Consider the following 18,547-nt stretch of genomic DNA (forward strand, 5'->3'; position numbering starts at 1 on the left):
AACTATAAGATACCTAGGAATAAACCTAACCAAAGAGACTAAGAATCTATACTCAGAAAACTATAAAATACTCATGAAAGAAATTGAGGAAGACACAAAGAAATGGAAAAATGTTCCATGTTCCTGGATTGGAAGAATAAATATTGTGAAAATGTCTATGCTACCTAAAGCAATCTACACATTTAATGCAATTCCTATCAAAGTACCATCCATTTTTTTCAAAGAAATGGAACAAATAATCCTAAAATTTATATGGAACCAGAAAAGACCTCGAATAGCCAAAGGAATATTGAAAAAGAAAGCCAAAGTTGGTGGCATCACAATTCCGGACTTCAAGCTCTATTACAAAGCTGTCATCATCAAGACAGCATGGTACTGGCACAAAAACAGACACATAGATCAATGGAAGAGAATAGAGAGCCCAGAAATGGACCCTCAACTCTATGGTCAACTCATCTTCCACAAAGCAGGAAAGAATGTCCAATGGAAAAAAGACAGCCTCTTCAATAAATGGTGTTGGGAAAATTGGACAGCCACATGCAGAAAAATGAAATTGGATCATTTCCTTACACCACACACGAAAATAGACTCAAAATGGATGAAGAATCTCACTGTGAGAAAGGAATCCATCAAAATCCTCGAGGAGAACACAGGCAGCAACCTCTTCGACGTCAGCCGCAGCAACATCTTCCTAGGAACATCCCCAAAGGCAAGGGAAGCAAGGGCAAAAATGAACTTTTGGGATTTTATCAAGATCAAAAGCTTTTGCACAGCAAAGGAAACAGTTAACAAAACCAAAAGACAACAGACAGAATGGGAGAAGATATTTGCAAATGACATATCAGATAAAGGGCTAGTGTCCAAAATCTATAAAGAACTTAGCAAACTCAACACCCAAAGAACAAATAATCCAATCAAGAAATGGGCAGAGGACATGAACAGACATTTCTGCAAAGAAGACATCCAGATGGCCAACAGACACATGAAAAAGTGCTCCATATCACTCGGCATCAGGGAAATACAAATCAAAACCACCATGAGCTATCACCTCACACCAGTCAGAATGGCTAAAATTAACAAGTCAGGAAATGACAGATGCTGGCGAGGATGCGGAGAAAGGGGAACCCTCCTACACTGTTGGTGGGAATGCAAGCTGGTGCAACCACTCTGGAAAACAGCATGGAGGTTCCTCAAAATGTTGAAAATAGAACTACCCTATGACCCTGCAATTGCACTGCTGGGTATTTACCCTAAAGATACAAACGTAGTGATCCGAAGGGGCACGTGCACCCAAATGTTTATAGCAGCAATGTCTACAATAGCCAAACTATGGAAAGAACCTAGATGTCCATCAACAGACGAATGGATAAAGAAGATGTGGTATATATACACAATGGAATACTATGCAGCCATCAAAAGAAATGAAATCTTGCCATTTGCGACGACGTGGATGGAACTAGAGGGTATCATGCTTAGCAAAATAAGTCAATCGGAGAAAGACAACTATCATATGATCTCCCTGATATGAGGGAGAGGAGATGCAACATGGGGGGTTGAGGGGGTAGGAGAAGAGTAAATGAAACAAGATGGGATTGGGAGGGAGACAAACCATAAGTGACTCTTAATCTCACAAAACAAACAGGGTTGATGGGGGGAGGGGGTTGGGAGAGGGGGGTGGGGTTATGGATATTGGGGAGGGTATGTGCTATGGTGAGTGCTGTGAAGTGTGTAAACCTGGCGATTCGCAGACCTGTACCCCTGGGGATAAAAATATATGTTTATAAAGCTGTAAAAAAAAAAAAAAAAAGAAAAAGAAAAAAGAAAGGATGAATACCCAAAAAAAAAAAAAAAAAGAAAAGTGGGAATTTAGTATTTCTGTTCCTCTCTTGCTTTTTACTTTATGCTCTTTTAACAATCATGAAAGTATGGATTTTCCCCATATATATTTTTTAACTTACTCCATATTTTTCCTGGTTAAGTAACATTTTCTTCTAGAACATATTTTGGCAAATAGAAAAAAGCACAGAGAAATGTAAAACCATGGGGTGCCTGGGTGGCTCAGTTTGTTGAATGTCTGACTCTTGATCTTGACTCAGGTCTTGATCTCAGGGTTTAAGTTCAAGCCCCATATTGGGCTTAAGTTTGGAGGCCATTAAAAAAAAAAAAAAGAAATGTAAAATCACTGGTCATTCTACCTTTCCGTAACTGTCAACATTTCGATATATTTTCTTCCAGTACTTTTTCTGTATATGAAAATCCACATCATTCCTCATGTGAATTTACAGAACATTTAGAACATTGTTCATGCTGTTGCTTAGTCTTAGAAAAATACCATTTTTCATGTCTGTATTATTAGGTTAGATTTTATGAAAGCATTGTTTTTGTAGGTCAAAACTTTGGTTGACTATCACAGTTTCATATGGTTTAACCTAATGTTTCACCAAATGGTGGAATCATTTATTTTCTTAATGTTGTCATTTAGATTGTTTCAGATTTTCAATTAATATACACAACACTATAATGAAAGTCTTTTACATCATCTTTGCCTTAAGATTTCTAATTCTTTTTTTTTCTTTTTTTAAGATTTTATTTATTTATTTGACAGAGAAGGAAGGAGAGAGAGCACAAGCAGGGCGAGTGGCAGGCAGAGAGAGAGGGAGAGGCAGGCTCTCCACTGAGCAGAGAGCCCAATGTAGGACTCAGTCATAGGACCCTGGGATCATGACCCGAGCTGAAGGCAGGCGCTTAACCAACTGAGCCACCAGACACCCCTAATTCTTTCTTTACAGTCATTCCTAAGAGGAAAATGACTGAGACAAAGAATATTACCTCTCTTCAGGTTAGAAGGTGTTTCTCTTTCTGGCTTGTGTATTTGTCCTTTTAAAATCTGCTTTCTTTTTTAAAATTGCATTGGTAATTGATATTTTCAGAGCAAATCTCAAGCATTATACTTGATGACCTTTGCCAATAAAATAAGAGATCAGTGTGCCTGGGTGGCTCAGTCAGTTAAGCGTCTGCCTTTCGTTCAGGTCATAATCCTGGGGTCTTGGGATCAAGTCCTGTGTCAGGCTCCCTAATCAGTGGGGGTTTGCTTCTCCTTCTCCCTCTGCTCCTCCCTGCTGCTCGTGCTTGCTAGCTCTCTCTCTCTCAAACAAACAAATAAAATCTTAAAAAAAAAGTCCCATCAGACCATATAAATGTTCATGAGCAACTTCTCCTTGGGTCCATTAGCAGAACAGCAAGGTTGGGGTCTCATGGTGTGTCTGAATGCTCTGCTAAGAGGTTCTTGTGGCAGGGATTTTCAAGATTGGCATCACCTCTTTTCCCATTCATATATCATCTAGATTTTTAGTTTCTTTATGTCAAACACTTACCATTGTTTTGTTTTGAAAAAATTTGAATTTTTCCATATATTCAGTAAATTGCTGACTTATTGCCCATTTGCTTCTGCTGCCCACTATTATGGCATATCCAGTAACAACAGATACTGTTTGTTGAGCACCTGGTATGTACTGTGTGTAGTTCTGAGTGCTTTACACACATTTGATCTTCTAAAGAACCCTATGGGAGGATTGTAATTGTAGGTGGGTTTGGGTAAACTGCTTTTGGGCGCCACTGGGCATTAGAGACCCATGACTGTTATGACTGAATTACAGACATTAGCTAGTGTGCTTTACCACCTCTGTGTATGCATCATTTTAACTCTTGGTCCTTGGCACATGTATGTTTTGTGTATGATCAATTCAGAAGCTAGAGATCTTTCTGTGATTTTTGAATGGAAAAAATGTTTTACTGGTTATATAGACTCACTGGGATTTTATACTACTGGTTTATGCCCTATACAGTCATATATATGTATGTTTTTATTTATATATAAAAAATATATGTGTGTGTGTGTGTTTATATTTTTTAATTTATGGGGTTTTTTTGTTGTTGTTGTTTGTTTTTGGTCTCATTTTCTAGGTCCAAAAGCTGCTTTGTATGTGCCCAGTAGACTTCCATGGGATCTTCCAATTGGATGAAAGACGGAGAGATGCGGTGATCGCGTTGGGCATTTTTCTCATTGAATCTGATCTTCAGGTAAGTCTTTACTACATTTAAAGTGTTTCTGCAGTGTAAAAGGGGGAGTGCACTTAGAATTTAAATTTGTATCTGCTTATATTTACCTAAACCAGTACTAAAAGAATGCATATGAGGGGCGCCTGGGTGGCTCAGTGGGTTAAGCCTCTGCCTTCAGTTCAGGTCATGATCCCAGGGTCCTGGGATCGAGCCCCACATCTGGCTCTCTGCTCAGTGGGGAGCCTGCTTCCTCCTCTCTCTCTGCCTGCCTCTCTGCCTGCTTATGATCTCTCTCTGTCAACTAAATAAATAAAATCTTTAAAAAAAAAAAAGAATGCATATGAACCTAATAAAGGCGGTTAGTGATGCTGAGGCAGAGTGGGTAGAACAGGTGGGAGTAATTTAATTAATTTAATTAATGTACAGCCTCTTAAGAAATTTTGGTTTTTGAACTGTGTGAATAATTAGGTTGTTAAAGTGGTTATTGGTTGTTGTTACTGTGTTTTGTTTGGCTAGAAAGTTAATTAAAATGCTTTGTGAAGTAATTGTGTGCCCTCCAGAGTAGACTTGATTTTCAATCTAAGGTCAGATGTTCATTCAGATTGAGTAAACATTTTTTTTTTTTCCTTCCAAAAGGATAGTATTCTTTGAGATAATTCTGACATAATACAATCTTTTTTCAGATCTGTGATAGATTTTGGGGTACCTGGCTGGTACAGTCAGTGGAGCATAGGACTCTTGATCCTGGGGTTGTAAATTCAAGCCCCATGTTGGGTGTAGAGATTACTTTAAAATAAAAAAGCTTTTTTTTTAAAAAACATTTTATTTGTCTTATTTGAGAGAGAGTGATCGAGAGAGAAAGCCTGAATTGGGGGAGAAGAGGGACTAGGGAAGCAGACTTCCGGCTGAGCAGGGAGATCCTAGAGGACTCAATGACCCGGGTCCTGACCTGAGCTGAAGGCAGGCTCTTAACCAACTGAGCACCCAGGTGCCTCTAAAAAATTTTTTTAAATCTTAAAAAAAAAAAAAAAAGAAAAAGAACTGTGATAGATGTAAGTTTTAGAGTACATGTTAATGTATCTCTTAGAGGTGATTTAAAAATCAGTGTTGTGGCTCCAACAGAAAATGATGTGACCTTTTTTTTCAGTACTTCCCAAGGTTAATTGAAGCAAATGGTTAATCACTGAACATAGAATCTATTATTTGTTTATTTTTATCATTATCAAGAATCACTTTTAATTCCATGCTATCTTGTGAAAATAAAGATGTTAGATATTTGAATTTTTATTTATCTAAAAATGCTTGTATGTCCTGGAAATTCTACTTCAGTAAGGATTAATATTTTTGACAGAGTATTCATACATTTGAAATAAAAATAAGCATTTTAATTTTAGAGCCATAGTTTGAAAATTAAATAGGTTGTTTGATCAAGGCCACATCAAAAACCAAAATTAGATGCATATAAACAGCCTTTTAATTATTCTTTTTTATTTTTTTAAAGACTTTACTTATTTATTTGACAGAGAGAGACATAGCGAGAGAGGGAACACAAGCAGGAGGAGTGGTGAGGGAGAAGCAGGCTTCCCAAGCAGGAAGCCCAATGCTGGGCTCCATTCCAGGACCCTAGGATCATGACCTGAGCCAAAGGCAGACGCTTAACAACTGAGCCACCCAGGCGCCCCCATTTTAATTATTCTTCCTATTTATTTATAAATGTGAAAAGAAAGAAAATTTCTACTTTTCTATTTGCAAAGTCTTATTCAAATTTAATATAAATAATTTATAATATATAAATATAAATTTAATATGAATTTTAAAATATAACTTTAATATAAATTATTCAAATTTAATATAAATATAAACTTAATATATTATAAATACATGAAATATAATTTAATATATAAATTTAATATAAATATAAGTTTATATAAAATATAAATTTAATATGAGGGGCGCCTGGGTAGCTTAGTCCTTAAGTATCTGCCTTCGGCTCGGGTCATGATCCCAGGGTCCTGGGATCGAGCCCCGCATCGGGCTCCTTGCTTGGCAGGAAGCCTGCTTCTCCCTCTCCCACTCCCTATGCTGTGTCCTCTCTCTCTCTATGTCTCTCTCTGTCAAATAAATAAATAAAATCTTTTAAAAAAAATTTAATATGAGAAACTGCTATTCAAATGTGTATTAATTGAAAATATCTTTGGCAAACACATTACTTAACAGATTTACCTATAAGTCCCTTATATTTGTGGTAGGCTTTTTAGGGTGGCAAGGAAGAAACAAATACAAATTACTGTGGTGTAATTTGGGTCCCTAGTAAGGATTGGTGGTACCTGGGGTAGCAGCTCCTTGAGCCATGCAGTCTGCCAGTGCTTTTAGAAAGCCCATTGGCGGGGCGCCTGGGTGGCTCAGTGGGTTAAAGCCTCTGCCTTCGGCTTAGGTCGTGATCCCAGGGTCCTGGGATCGAGCCCTGCATCGGGCTCTCTGCTCGGCAGGGAGCCTGCTTCCCTTCCTCTCTCTGCCTGTCTCTCTGCCTACTTGTGATTTCTGTCAAATAAATAAATGTTAAAAAAAAAAAAAGAAAGCCCATTGGCCACACCAACACCAGGAGAGGAGTCCAGCAGGCTTCACCAGGCCCCTGAGCCCTAGCAATCAGCTTTCTCTTGGTTACCTGGTGTTGATGTTCCCTGCTTCCAATGAGGATAGGCTGTGGTACTGGGCATAAGTCCAGTCAGTGGGCTGTTCTGGCAGCAGCCATGGCCACAATAGCAGAAGTAGTTTACTGCTACATGCTGCAAAAGCCGTAACAGCTTCTGCAATGAGAACACCTGGGGTCACTTTCTCTGCAGGAGCTATGCCTTACACATCCTTTGGACTTTTGTGCCTCTTAATACACTGGGATTCTGGACAGATAAAGCCATCTCCTTTATTTGATTTAAAGGAAAAGTTGTTTTGTTTTGTTTTTAAAGATTTTATTTATTTATTTGACAGAGGAATCACAGGTAGGCAGAGAGAGGGGGAAGCAGGCTCCCCGCTGAGCAGAGAGCCCGACTTGGGGCTCAATCCCAGGACCCTGAGATCATGACCCGAGCCGAAGGCAGAGGCTTAACCCACTGAGCCACCCAGGCGCCCCATGTTGTTTTGTTTTTGCTAAAGAAAGTTCTCTATTTGCTGTGGTTATGTATTGTGGTGTAAAAAACTATTCCTTAATATGACAGGTTGGTTTTTGGTTTTGCTTTTTTCTCATGAATCTCCAATTTAGATGGCGTACAGAAGAGTCACTGTCTCTGCTCCATTGAGTGTCACAAGGAGTGGCTTGAAGGCTAGGGGCTGGAATCACCTGAAGGCTCATTGATGCACATGTGTGTGGGTTGATCCTGGCTATTGGCTGGGACCTAAGCTGGGGTGCTTAGCCAGGGCACCCCTATATACATGGCCTCTCTATGTGGCCTGGGCTCTGTCACTTCGTCACAGTGTAATGTCTGGGTCCTAAGGGCATGTGTCCTGAGAAAAAGCCAGATGGATGCTGTACTGTCTTCTTTAGCCTGGGAAGTTAGTCTCTTGAACTACAGTTGACCCTTGAACAACATAGGATTTAGGGGCATTGACCCCCTGTGCAGCTGAAAATCCATGTATAATTTTTAACTCCCCCAGAACATAACTACTAATAGCCTACTGCTGACCAGAAGCTTTACCAAAAACAATAAAGCTAGAGAAAATGGTTATTTTAAAATATTTTATTTATTAGACAGAGAGAGATCACAGGTAGGCAGAGAGATAGGGGAAACAGGCTCTTCCTGCTGAGCAGAGAGAGCCCAATGCGGGGCTCGATCCCAGGATCCTGAGATCATGACCTGAGCCGAAGGCAGAGGCTTAACCCGCTGAGCCACCCAGGCGCCCTCAACTGTACTTTTAAAAAACACCAGAAGCAAGTCACTAAGGCAGCCCATTTTCCAGGGGAGTTGAATTTGACTCTATGTTTCTGTGGAAGGAGTGTCACAGAATTTGGAACCATGTTTTCAGTATTACCACATGTTTTGCTTTGTTTTCAGTACTTGAGAACATCAAATAGTATTCCCCTTCTCAGGAGCACACTTACCTAACCCTTAACTGGAATGGTTATAACTAGGAAAACAACCAGAAGAGTCAGTCGTGGAAGGTTCTGAAGTGACATGTTAACTGGCTAGTTTGGAAACTAGAAGAAAGTATTTTTTGTATTGGCTAATTATGGCCATAAAGTCTAATGCTTAGTTTGGGAGAAGCAAAAGGAAATATTAAATAGAAAATTAAAAAAAGAAAAGAGGACAAGGCGCATGAATAACAGAAGCATCACTATGTTTAGAAGTTTGTGGCCGTGACCCTCCCTCACCCTCAGTCTAGAGGATCTGAGCCTGGGACCCACTGAAGGGTTTAGGGGCTCTCTTTGAACATTCTCGCTGAGGGCGTATTTGAGAGTGTGTGCGTACATATACCTTTTCCTGCAGAGGCCATCATGAGGTCCCAGCCCCCAGTAAGGGCCAGAGCAAGGCTGGACTTTCAGTGGCAGAAGGGCAGGTTTTAGTCCTTCCTTAGGCACCTCTGGTGCGGCTGGTGGGATAACCTCCAGACGCCACCTGCTGCTGCCACATGGAAACAGGAAGGGTGCCCTGCCATGTGAACATCCATCTTTGGGATGGTTAGGATGCAAATGCTTTGCTTTGGGCTTAGTACTAAAAAACTACCAGCTGCACATTGTATTAAATGTATTTTTTTTCTTTTTTAAGCACAAAGATTCTGTGGTTCCTTACCTTCTTCGACTGCTTAAAGGCCTTCCAAAAGTGTATTGGGTAGAAGAAAGCACAGCTCGGAAAGGCAGAGGTAATGTGTAAATTTTCCCCTCAATTCAGGGAATGGCATGTATGCTAACAGTCTGTATGAATCAGCTGTTCAATCATATTAATGCATCAGGTACAATGTTTCTAGCTAGTTCCACTCTTGGCTTGTTCTAGTTCCACAACTGCCTGTCTATAGCAGCGTGGGCTGTGCTTACTCCTTGTTGTCCAGAGCCCATGATTGAGGGGAGGTGGGGACAAGGCTGAGAAAACCAGCTTTGCATTGCACTCTGGGAGTGAACAGGAGCTTGGAGACCTTCAGGAACCTTTTCTCATGTCTCCTTGCCAGAATTGGTTCCCTTGCCCATCCCTGAACCAGTCTCTATTACCCTTAGATGAATAGGTTCACTCTTGGAGTAAATCCATTTCTCCAAATTGCATTGCTTCCTAAAAGGAAGGATGTGATGGATGTCCAGGACTTAAACACCATGTTCACTGTAAATAGTTTATCATTTTGTTGCTGTTGCTGTTTTATTTAAATTTATTACCTTTAAAAAAAAGGTATATAAGTCCACTATGTGCCAGGCATTGTGCTAAGCACTTGTAACACTGATGTTCTTAGGTATTGATTTCCCAAGACTCCCATATCAGTTTGGAACACCTCCAACATTCTAGAGATCATGACCCTGGAGACCAAAGTTTTCTTATAATCTCCATGTGTGTGGCCTGAGGCCCACCTTCAGACATAGAAGGGAGTTGGAGCCTATAAAGACGGCCTTGTCCTTTTCATTGGTGGCATGGCCCCAATTTGTTGGATGGGCTCCCCTGCTATAGATGGGTTTTACTGCTCTCATGAACATCCTGCTTGTGCCTAATCCTCTTGTCCTTTGGATTTCATCTTTTCTGGTAACCTACTGTGCCTAAAACTGACAGACCCCAGATTATGCATGTATCCTGGCATTTAAGGGACTACAATTTTTTTCTTTTTAATTATTTTTTTTAAAGATTTTATTTATTTACTTAACAGAGAGAGACAGTGAGAGAGGGAACACAAGCAGGAGGAGAGGGAGAGGGAGAAGCAGGCTTCCGACTAAGCAGGGAGCCCGATGCGGGGCTCTATCCCAGGACCCTGGGATCATGCCCTGAGCCGAAGGCAGACGCTTAACGACTGAGCCACCCAGGCGCCCTTACAGTTTTTTTTTTATTGAAAGGTAGTTGGCAATATAATATCATATCATATTATAATAGTTCCAGACATATAACATAGTGATTCGAAGTTTATATACATTACAAAGTGATCACAATGATAAACCAGCTTTCGTCTGTCAGTCTGTCACCACACCGAGTCATTACTTGTTACTGACAATATTCCCTATGTTTTACATTGTATCCTTATGTCTTCTTTGCTTTGAACTGGAAGTTTGTACCTTTTATTCCCCTTTCTCTATTTTGCCCATCCTCCCACCCTAAAGGACTACAGATTAAATAGAAAGCATTGCTAAAAAGTCAAACATCTCTGGCCACCACTGTTGTCTAATTTGGGGAGAAGCAGAATACCAGTAGAAGCTGATTCTGTTTTCTTTTCTTTCAAAGCAAATATCACTTCTATGTGCATGGACTCTCACTAGGATGAAAGTTTTAGCACTGTTGGAAACATTGTTAGAGATACATAAATCTCCAATTATTAGGCAGCATTTCACTCTTTTTTAGTTTTTTATTAAGGCAGTATGAATTATGCTTTTAAACTCTAGAGGAGTAGTTCTCAAAGTGCCGTCCAGGACTAGCAGTGCCAGCAGCACCTGGGAACTTGTCAGAAATGCAGATTCTCAGTCCCCACATCACAGCTACTGAATTAGAACCCAGGGGCTAGGGAAGCTGGCAGTCTGCCTTTTAATAAGCCTGCAGAGATTCTGATCACACTCACGTTTAAGAAGAACCTAGGGGGCGCCTGGGTGGCTCAGTGGGTTAAGCCGCTGCCTTCGGCTCAGGTCATGATCTCAGGGTCCTGGGATCGAGTCCCACATCGGGCTCTCTGCTCAGCAAGAAGCCCGCTTCCCTCTCTCTCTCTCTCTGCCTGCCTCTCCGTCTACTTGTGATCTCTCTCTCTGTCAAATAAATAAATAAAAAATCCTTAAAAAAAAAAAAAAAAAGAAGAACCTAGAGCTGCATCTTAAAATTATAGGTACAGAAGTGAATGTGTAACAATCTTTTGCCATGTACTATGAATAGATCTTGGTTAAATATTCAAAATTCAAAATTGATTTAGTATTTAATAGCGATTAGAGCTATACAGGAGTGATTTTTTTTTTTAAAGATTTTATTTATCTATCTGACAGACAGAGATCACAAGTAGGCAGAGAGGCAGGCAGAGAGAGAGGAGGAAGCAGGCTCCCCGCAGAGCAGAGAGCCCAATGTGGGGCTCGATCCCAGGACCCCGAGACCACGACCCGAGCCGAAGGCAGAGGCTTCAACCCACTGAGCCACCCAGTACAGGAGTGATTTTGATATTTTTAAGGTGCATGCCATCGAAGCACTGGTTAGTTTTTAGTCTTTTAGGTACAGTGATCCCTTCCTGATCCTGAGGCCATGTTCCGGAGAACCTCCCTATGAAGAGGTCGTTAGCGGAAGGGCTTAAAAACCTACTAGGAATAGAGCAAATCTTTGGAAGCTCTTAAGATTTTCTCCACTTGTCAAAATAAAGCAGAAAAGAAATATAAACATTTAATTCAGTTTAAAGTGGTAGTAATTGGGTAGCCTCCATATACCATCTCTTACACTCTACCAAGATTGGTTTCTCATCCTGGGTAGAAATCTAGGTCAGGAATAAAAAAATGGAGACTGTATAATCTCAAGCTATAAATTGGCCCCAAAACATTTAAGTTTATTGAACCAAAGCATTGTATTAAAAGAAAAGTTAGGGCGCCTGGGTGGCTCAGTGGGTTAAGCCGCTGCCTTCGGCTCAGGTCATGATCTCAGTGTCCTGGGATCGAGTCCCGCATCGGGCTCTCTGCTCAGCGGGGAGCCTGCTTCCCTCTCTCTCTCTCTCTCTCTGCCTGCCTCTCCGTCTACTTGTGATCTCTCTCTGTCAAATAAATAAAATCTTAAAAAAAAAAAGTTAAGGGGCGCCTGGGTGGCTCAGTGGGTTAGGCCGCTGCCTTCGGCTCAGGTCATGATCTCGGAGTCCTGGGATCGAGTCCCGCATCGGGCTCTCTGCTCAGCAGGGAGCCTGCTTCCTCCTGTCTCTCTGCCTGCCTCTCTGCCTGCTTGTGATCTCTCTGTCAAATAAATAAATAAAATCTTTAAAAAAAAAAAAAAAGTTAAAAGTATTTCTCACCAACCATGTTGGGCCCATAGCTATTCTTTTGAGGTTCACCTCAGTGAGGGCAGCCATCCCTGTAAACTGGTCCCTTAGCAGGCCCCGTGAGAGAGGGAATTTACAAATCAGATGGCCAGTAGGGGTGGCCCGGTGTCTCAGTGGTAATGATCTGACTCGCGTCTGTGTGCCTTCCAGCTACCCTCCCGGTTGCAGAGAGCTTCAGCTTCTGCTTGGTCACTTTGCTGTCTGATGTGGCTTATAGGGACCCCTCACTTAGGGATGAGGTAAGTGCATGGTGAATTGGAGTGCATTTCTTTCTTTTTTTTAAGATTTTATTTTTTATTTATTTGAGAGAGAGAGAGAGCGAAAATGAGCACAAGTAGGGGGAGGGGCAGAGGGAGAGGAAGAAGCAGACTCCCTGCTGAGCAAGGGAGCTCAATCCCAGGACCCCAAGATCATGACCTGAGCTGAAGGCAGACACTTAACCGACTGAGCCATCCAGGCATCCCTGGAGTGCATTTGTACACAATCAAAAAGAGTCCCAAAGTAACGAAAAGAGTAAAAAAAAACCTTTGAAGTGATCAGGTTGTTTCAGTTGATTTATTTTGTACTAACACACCTAAGAAACGTTGAATACTTGCCTACAGTACTTTGCAGGTTACCCAGTGACCTCGTTGACTGTTTCTCATTTAGCTTTCCCCATGGTCCTGTGAGGTCGGCAGGTTGGCAGCAAAAGGCAGATGCCCCTCACTTTCCTGACTCTCTGTTGGGGATTCATTCATGGAAGGGAATTATCTGAATGGTTGAAATTATATTCAGATTTTAAGTGCTCAGATTTTTTTCATTTTAGTTTATTTTGTTGAAATGTTACTTAAATGCCTTCAGACTCTTCTTCTTAAAGAATACAATCATAATCTAAACTTTTTCTTAATCAGATTTTTTTTTTTTTTGAAAATCAGTTCATATATGCTGTTATCCTCAGTTCCTGCCAAGGAGTGCTGGTTGCTTATCTATATGTTAAACCTTCCCAGCTAGTTATGCTTTTTGAGTTCTTGTATCTGTTTTTTAAATTTTTAAAGTCTCTTTACTTAATTGAACTGTAAATTTTGTTGAGAGTATTTCTGCCATTAATGTTCTTCTCCATCCTTCTTTCCTAGTTTAGGTTCTTTATTTATAGGTTGGCCAAAGAGATAACTAAATATATTAGAATTGTATATCATTATTTCAGAAGTTAACAGGCTATAAGTTAAGGGCTTTTTTGTAAATAACGTTTATCAAAACATCAATACTAAAGGTGATGGCATAACTTTAATACATGAAATGGAGAAAGTCTTGCTTTTCAAATCTTCATATATTATTCAGCATCGTTTAACATCAGCAACATGTCAGAAATTTACCTTGATTGGGAACACATCATAGGAGAACAATTTTATTCTCTTCTTTGCCTGGGGTTTCCTCCAAGACTGGTAGTAGAGGGAAATAAGGTAGATGCAGTCTAGTTGATCTTCAACAAGACATTAGAGAAACACCCTCCTGAAATCCTAGATCTAGAATATGGGCTAAAGGTCAAAACAATTTGGAAGGTTTGTGGAGCTGTCTGGACTACCCTAGAGGGTGCTGACCCAGCAGAAGCCTCCCCTAGCCTCCCCTCCACCTCTTACTATTGAAGCAAATCAAGCCAGGGCCATAAATGAAGATTCAGAAAGCAAGTTGGTTTCATTTGTAGATGACACAATGCTGGGAATCAGAGACCAGGACAATGAACGAAAGCTAATCCCCTGAGCTTTGGTGGCGTCAATGACAGGCAAAAAATGCCAACAGCATCAGTAGTGGTGTAGAAAAGATTCAAGTATTTTAGGTATCTGTAAGCTCATTGAGCCAGCAGAGTGAAGCAGCTGGCTAACCGCTGACGTCATGTGGATGGAAGTCTAGAATATGTTTAGAGTGTGGTGATTACTCAGGGTGAGTCCCAACATCCCTGGAATATTAATGTATTTTCCTGAGCATCACAATTTGAGACTGTTTTTGACACATGGGACTATCATGAAATCAGAAGCAGGCACTCAGCATCATAAAGCATGTGTAGTCCTAAGGAATGGGTTAAAAGAATTAGGGGTATTTGCCACAAAAAGATATTTGGGGGCCTATTACCTGTTTCTGGAATATGGAAAAAGGAGTGGCTCCAAGGGCCAGAGGTCACAAGCCCGAGGACAATATTGGCCCATAGTTAGGGGGCACTCTGGACCAACCCAAGAGGGCCGGTTTCTGTCCCTGGAAGTTCAGCTGATTGGCCACTCACCAGAGCTATCATTCAGGGATATATGTAACAGATATGGGTATGAATATAATGTGTAAAGCTCCTTCTAATTCTGAATGAACTTTGTGACACTTAACCTGATTTTGTTTATAAATTTGTCTTTTCTGTTTCTGTGGCTATTACAGATTTTAGAGGCACTTTTGCAGGTTTTGCATGTCCTTTTGGGAATGTGCCAGGCCTTGGAGATTCAAGAAAAAGGTATGATTATAAATCTGAGGCTTTTTTTTTCTTAATGACTTTGTGATTACTTTTTTCCTTTGCTTTTCCCAGTGTTCTTTTTTGTGCTTTACTGTTTGTATACCTGATGGATGAAACCTTCCTCTATTAGTTTGCCTTTGTTGTGTATTAGCTAAAAGGCCACATTGGGGGTCATGAGCACAGCTCTGCTACCTGAATACCAGGTGACCTTAGACAAGTCACCTCACCCTTTTTGGGCCTCAGTTTCTTCGTTTATAACATGCCCAACTGCCTCTAGTGTAAGGCTACCAACATAATCCCAGGAGGACGATATATATTAAGTAGTAAAGGTAGCTGATAATAGGACTACCTGTGTTACTGATTTGGGTGTACCATGCCTAGACTGAGACCTCCCAGAGAGAACAGCTGTGTGTGACAAAGACGTAGTCTGAAGTTGTTGTTCATGTCAGCCCTTGGGCTGACCTGTTGATGTGGCTTGTTCTGACCCACATTTGCTAGGGGTGGGTTGTGAGATGTCAGCCAATGTTACCAGCTGGTGCAGCACAACTCGCTCCCAGGCAGCCTTTTGATACTGCAACATTTTCACTTCGTCTTCTAGAATATCTTTGCAAATACGCCATCCCATGCCTGATTGGAATCTCACGAGCATTTGGGCGTTACAGCAACACGGAAGAGTCTCTGCTTTCAAAACTGTTCCCCAAAGTCCCTCCTCATTCCCTCCGAGTCCCTGAGGAGCTTGAAGGTGTGCGGAGGCGATCCTTCAATGACTTCCGCTCCATCCTCCCCAGCAATCTGCTGACGGTGTGTCAGGAGGGCACCCTAAAGAGGAAGACCAGCAGTGTGTCCAGCATCTCTCAGGTGGGGCTGTGTGCCTGGGAGGCAGGCACAGAGGTCAGCTCTTGTTAAGTGCTCACCTGAAGAAAATCTCACTGCCATGCTCTTCGAGGAAATTCATGAAACAGGAAAGGTTCTCACTGGAATTCTGTGTAATAATACATGGGCTTGCTTTGGACTTTTAAGATTTATAAGTGATTTCATCTCCTAGTCATCTCCTAGTATTTTTTTCCCTAGCAGTTGGGTGCCAAGCTCTATTCTGAGTAGGAGACAGTTGGTACCTTTAAGAAGTACATAATTGACTCAGGGAGACAAGCTAAGTGTTAAGGGAGACAAGACACCAAGTGCTAAGAATAATTCAACTCACTAATGAAGTATAAAATCTATGGCTAAGCACGAAGAAATTAGGGACATGGTATACAGTAGAGAACAGTTAGCTTAGGTGGGCTTCAGGGAGGAGGTAAGGTGTGGACCAGGACTGGAGGTACAAACATTGGGCTGGCAGGGAGAATCTTGTCTAAGGAGAAACTGACAGCAGTTTGGCCTTTTCTAATCTGTAAGGTGGTTTTGTGTTTCAGGTCAGCCCTGAACGCGGGATACCCCCTCCCAGCTCCCCTGGAGGATCTGCCTTTCACTACTTTGAAGGTGGGCTTCACCTTTCTGACAGGAAAATTGACCTTGTACTTGGAGAGCAGGTTCACTGTGACTTACCGTGATGTAAAAGATGCTGATAATAACATCTGCTGTCATGCATCTAGAGAGTCAAACTTTTAGACAGCATTTACTCTATTTTTGTTTAAACTTCTTAATTTTAAGTTTTGTTAAACTTCTTAATTTTAAAATATTTCAAATGTGCAGTAAAGTGCAGATGATAATATACAGACCCTCAGGGCGCCTGGGTGGCTCAGTGAGTTAAAGTCTCTGCCTTCGGCTCAGGTCATGATCTCAGGATCCTGGGATCGAGCCCCAAATCGGGCTCCCTGCTCAGTGGGAAGCCTGTTTCTCCCTCTCCCTTTGCCTCTCCTCCTGCTTGTGCTCTCTCTTGCTATCTCTGTCACTATCTGTCTGTCTCTGTGTCAAATAAATAAATAAAATTTTAAAATAAATAAATAAAATAAAGCCTGGAGGGATAATTCAACCACAAGTGGTTCTCTCTGGGAGCAGCAGGATTTTGAGTGAGTGAGCTTGGCCTTTACATTCTAACATACACACAGACTATAACACAGGGTACATTCTCACACAGCTAAGAGACACTCTAGGCAAAGCTGCCCACATTTATTTGAATTCAGAGTCTCTCCTCATTTTTTTTCTTTTAATTCCCTTCACATCTTTTAAGAAATGCTCTTTTAGTAATTAGCATGATCCAAAAATGGAATAGATATAGCATTCTGGTTTCCCCACTTCCTATCACTTAACCTATCACTTAACTCTTCTCTCAAAAATAAGGTAGAGGCAATTTTACCACATGGCTGACACTGTACAAGGCTATCCTATGAATCTAATTCAGTAAATTATGTGATAATGCTTTGTGATCCACAAAGCTCTATAAAAAAGTACTATTTATTAAAAAAAAAAGTACAGACGCTTAACCAGCTGAGCCACCCAGGTGCCCCTCCCTCCAGGCTTTAAACAGCCCCTGCCACCTGTCTGTCCTTGGGGCATCTGAAGACAGCCATGGTGTGCCCTTGAAGGCTTTGCTTTCCCTGGTGAACAGCTCTTCTGATCTCTCTACTTATGGGCCCCTCTCCATTGGGACAGCCCTTCTTGGTGCACTTCCAGAGAGTGGCCAGGATAGGGGTGCACCCAGGTGTGGGCCACCTGTGTGAACTTCCTGCACTCATCCAGTAGAGGCAGGCTGAGCAGGCCTCTTTGCTTCAGCGGTGAGCTCCACTCCTGCTCTTGAAAGTACACCTCATTGTCAAGACAAGCAGGAAGCACACTGTTCCTTCCTTTTCTGCTCCAGTACCTCCTGTTCGACTCTGATTTTTCTTTTGTTTTCAAGATTTTATTTTTAAGTAATCTCTGCACCCAACATGGGGCTCGAACTCAACCCCAAGATCAAGAGCTGCATACCTGGGGCACCTGGGTGGCTCAGTGGGTTAAGCCGCTGCCTTCGGCTCAGGTCATGATCTCAGGGTCCTGGGATCGAGCCCCGAATCGGGCTCTCTGCTCAGCAGGGAGCCTGCTTCCTCCTCTCTCTCTACCTGCCTCTCTGCCTGCTTGTGATCTCTCTCTGTCAAATAAATAAATAAAATCTTTAAAAAAAAAAAAAAAAAAGAGCTGCATACCTTACTGACTGAGCCAGCCCAGCACCCCAAGTCTGGTTTTTCTTCCAGTTGGTCTTTCTTCTCTTTCCAGGGCCTTTTCTACAGAGCTGTAAGAATGTTTTTAAAGAGTTAAAAAAAAAATGTTTTTAAAGAGTTCTTAAAAGCACAAATAATTCCTACCTTAAAAACTTTCAATGACTCCTCCCTTCATGAATCCCATTTCTTAGATCCTTTACTCTGCATTTCTGTCTTTTGCCTCCATCTCTACCTTAGTCCCTATTTCATGGCTTCTGAAAGGCGTCCTCTAATGACAAACATTTTATCTTCTTCTTTATTATTATTAAAATAAGCTTGTATATACTTAAGGTATATAACATGATTTGATATACATTTACATAGTGAAGTGATGACTCTAATCATGTCCTCACCATTATCATTTTTTTCTTTTTTTTTTTAATGCAGTGATATCACCTGAAATCTGCTTTCTTAGCAACTTTCCAGTATTTGATGCCATATTATTAAATATTGTCATCATGCTATACATTAGCTCTCTAGACTTATTCATACTATTTAACTGCAACTTTGTACCTTTGACCAACATCTCCCCATTTCCCCCATCTCCCTGCCCCCTGGTAACGATTGCTCAGCTCTGCTCCCATGTATTCGACTTTTTAAAGTGTCCACATGAGATCATGCAGTTTATTTTCTGTCCATGTTTGGCTTATTCACTTCACGTAATGTCCTTCAGGTT

General features: G+C 41.3%; 1 protein-coding gene across 1 annotated transcript in view; it reads left to right on the forward strand.

Moving 5' to 3' along the window:
* The window catches only part of PI4KA (phosphatidylinositol 4-kinase alpha), a 123,026-nt gene that overhangs the window by 20,457 nt on the left and 84,022 nt on the right, over nt 1–18,547 (forward strand). The window contains exons 2-7 of the mRNA XM_047698289.1: nt 3,964–4,080; nt 8,817–8,910; nt 12,376–12,464; nt 14,623–14,695; nt 15,294–15,553; nt 16,108–16,174. Coding sequence (XP_047554245.1) covers nt 3,964–4,080; nt 8,817–8,910; nt 12,376–12,464; nt 14,623–14,695; nt 15,294–15,553; nt 16,108–16,174 — 700 coding nt within the window. The remainder of the gene's footprint in view (nt 1–3,963; nt 4,081–8,816; nt 8,911–12,375; nt 12,465–14,622; nt 14,696–15,293; nt 15,554–16,107; nt 16,175–18,547) is intronic.

Source organism: Lutra lutra, chromosome 12 (assembly GCF_902655055.1).
Source record: "Lutra lutra chromosome 12, mLutLut1.2, whole genome shotgun sequence".
Taxonomy (NCBI): domain Eukaryota; kingdom Metazoa; phylum Chordata; class Mammalia; order Carnivora; family Mustelidae; genus Lutra; species Lutra lutra.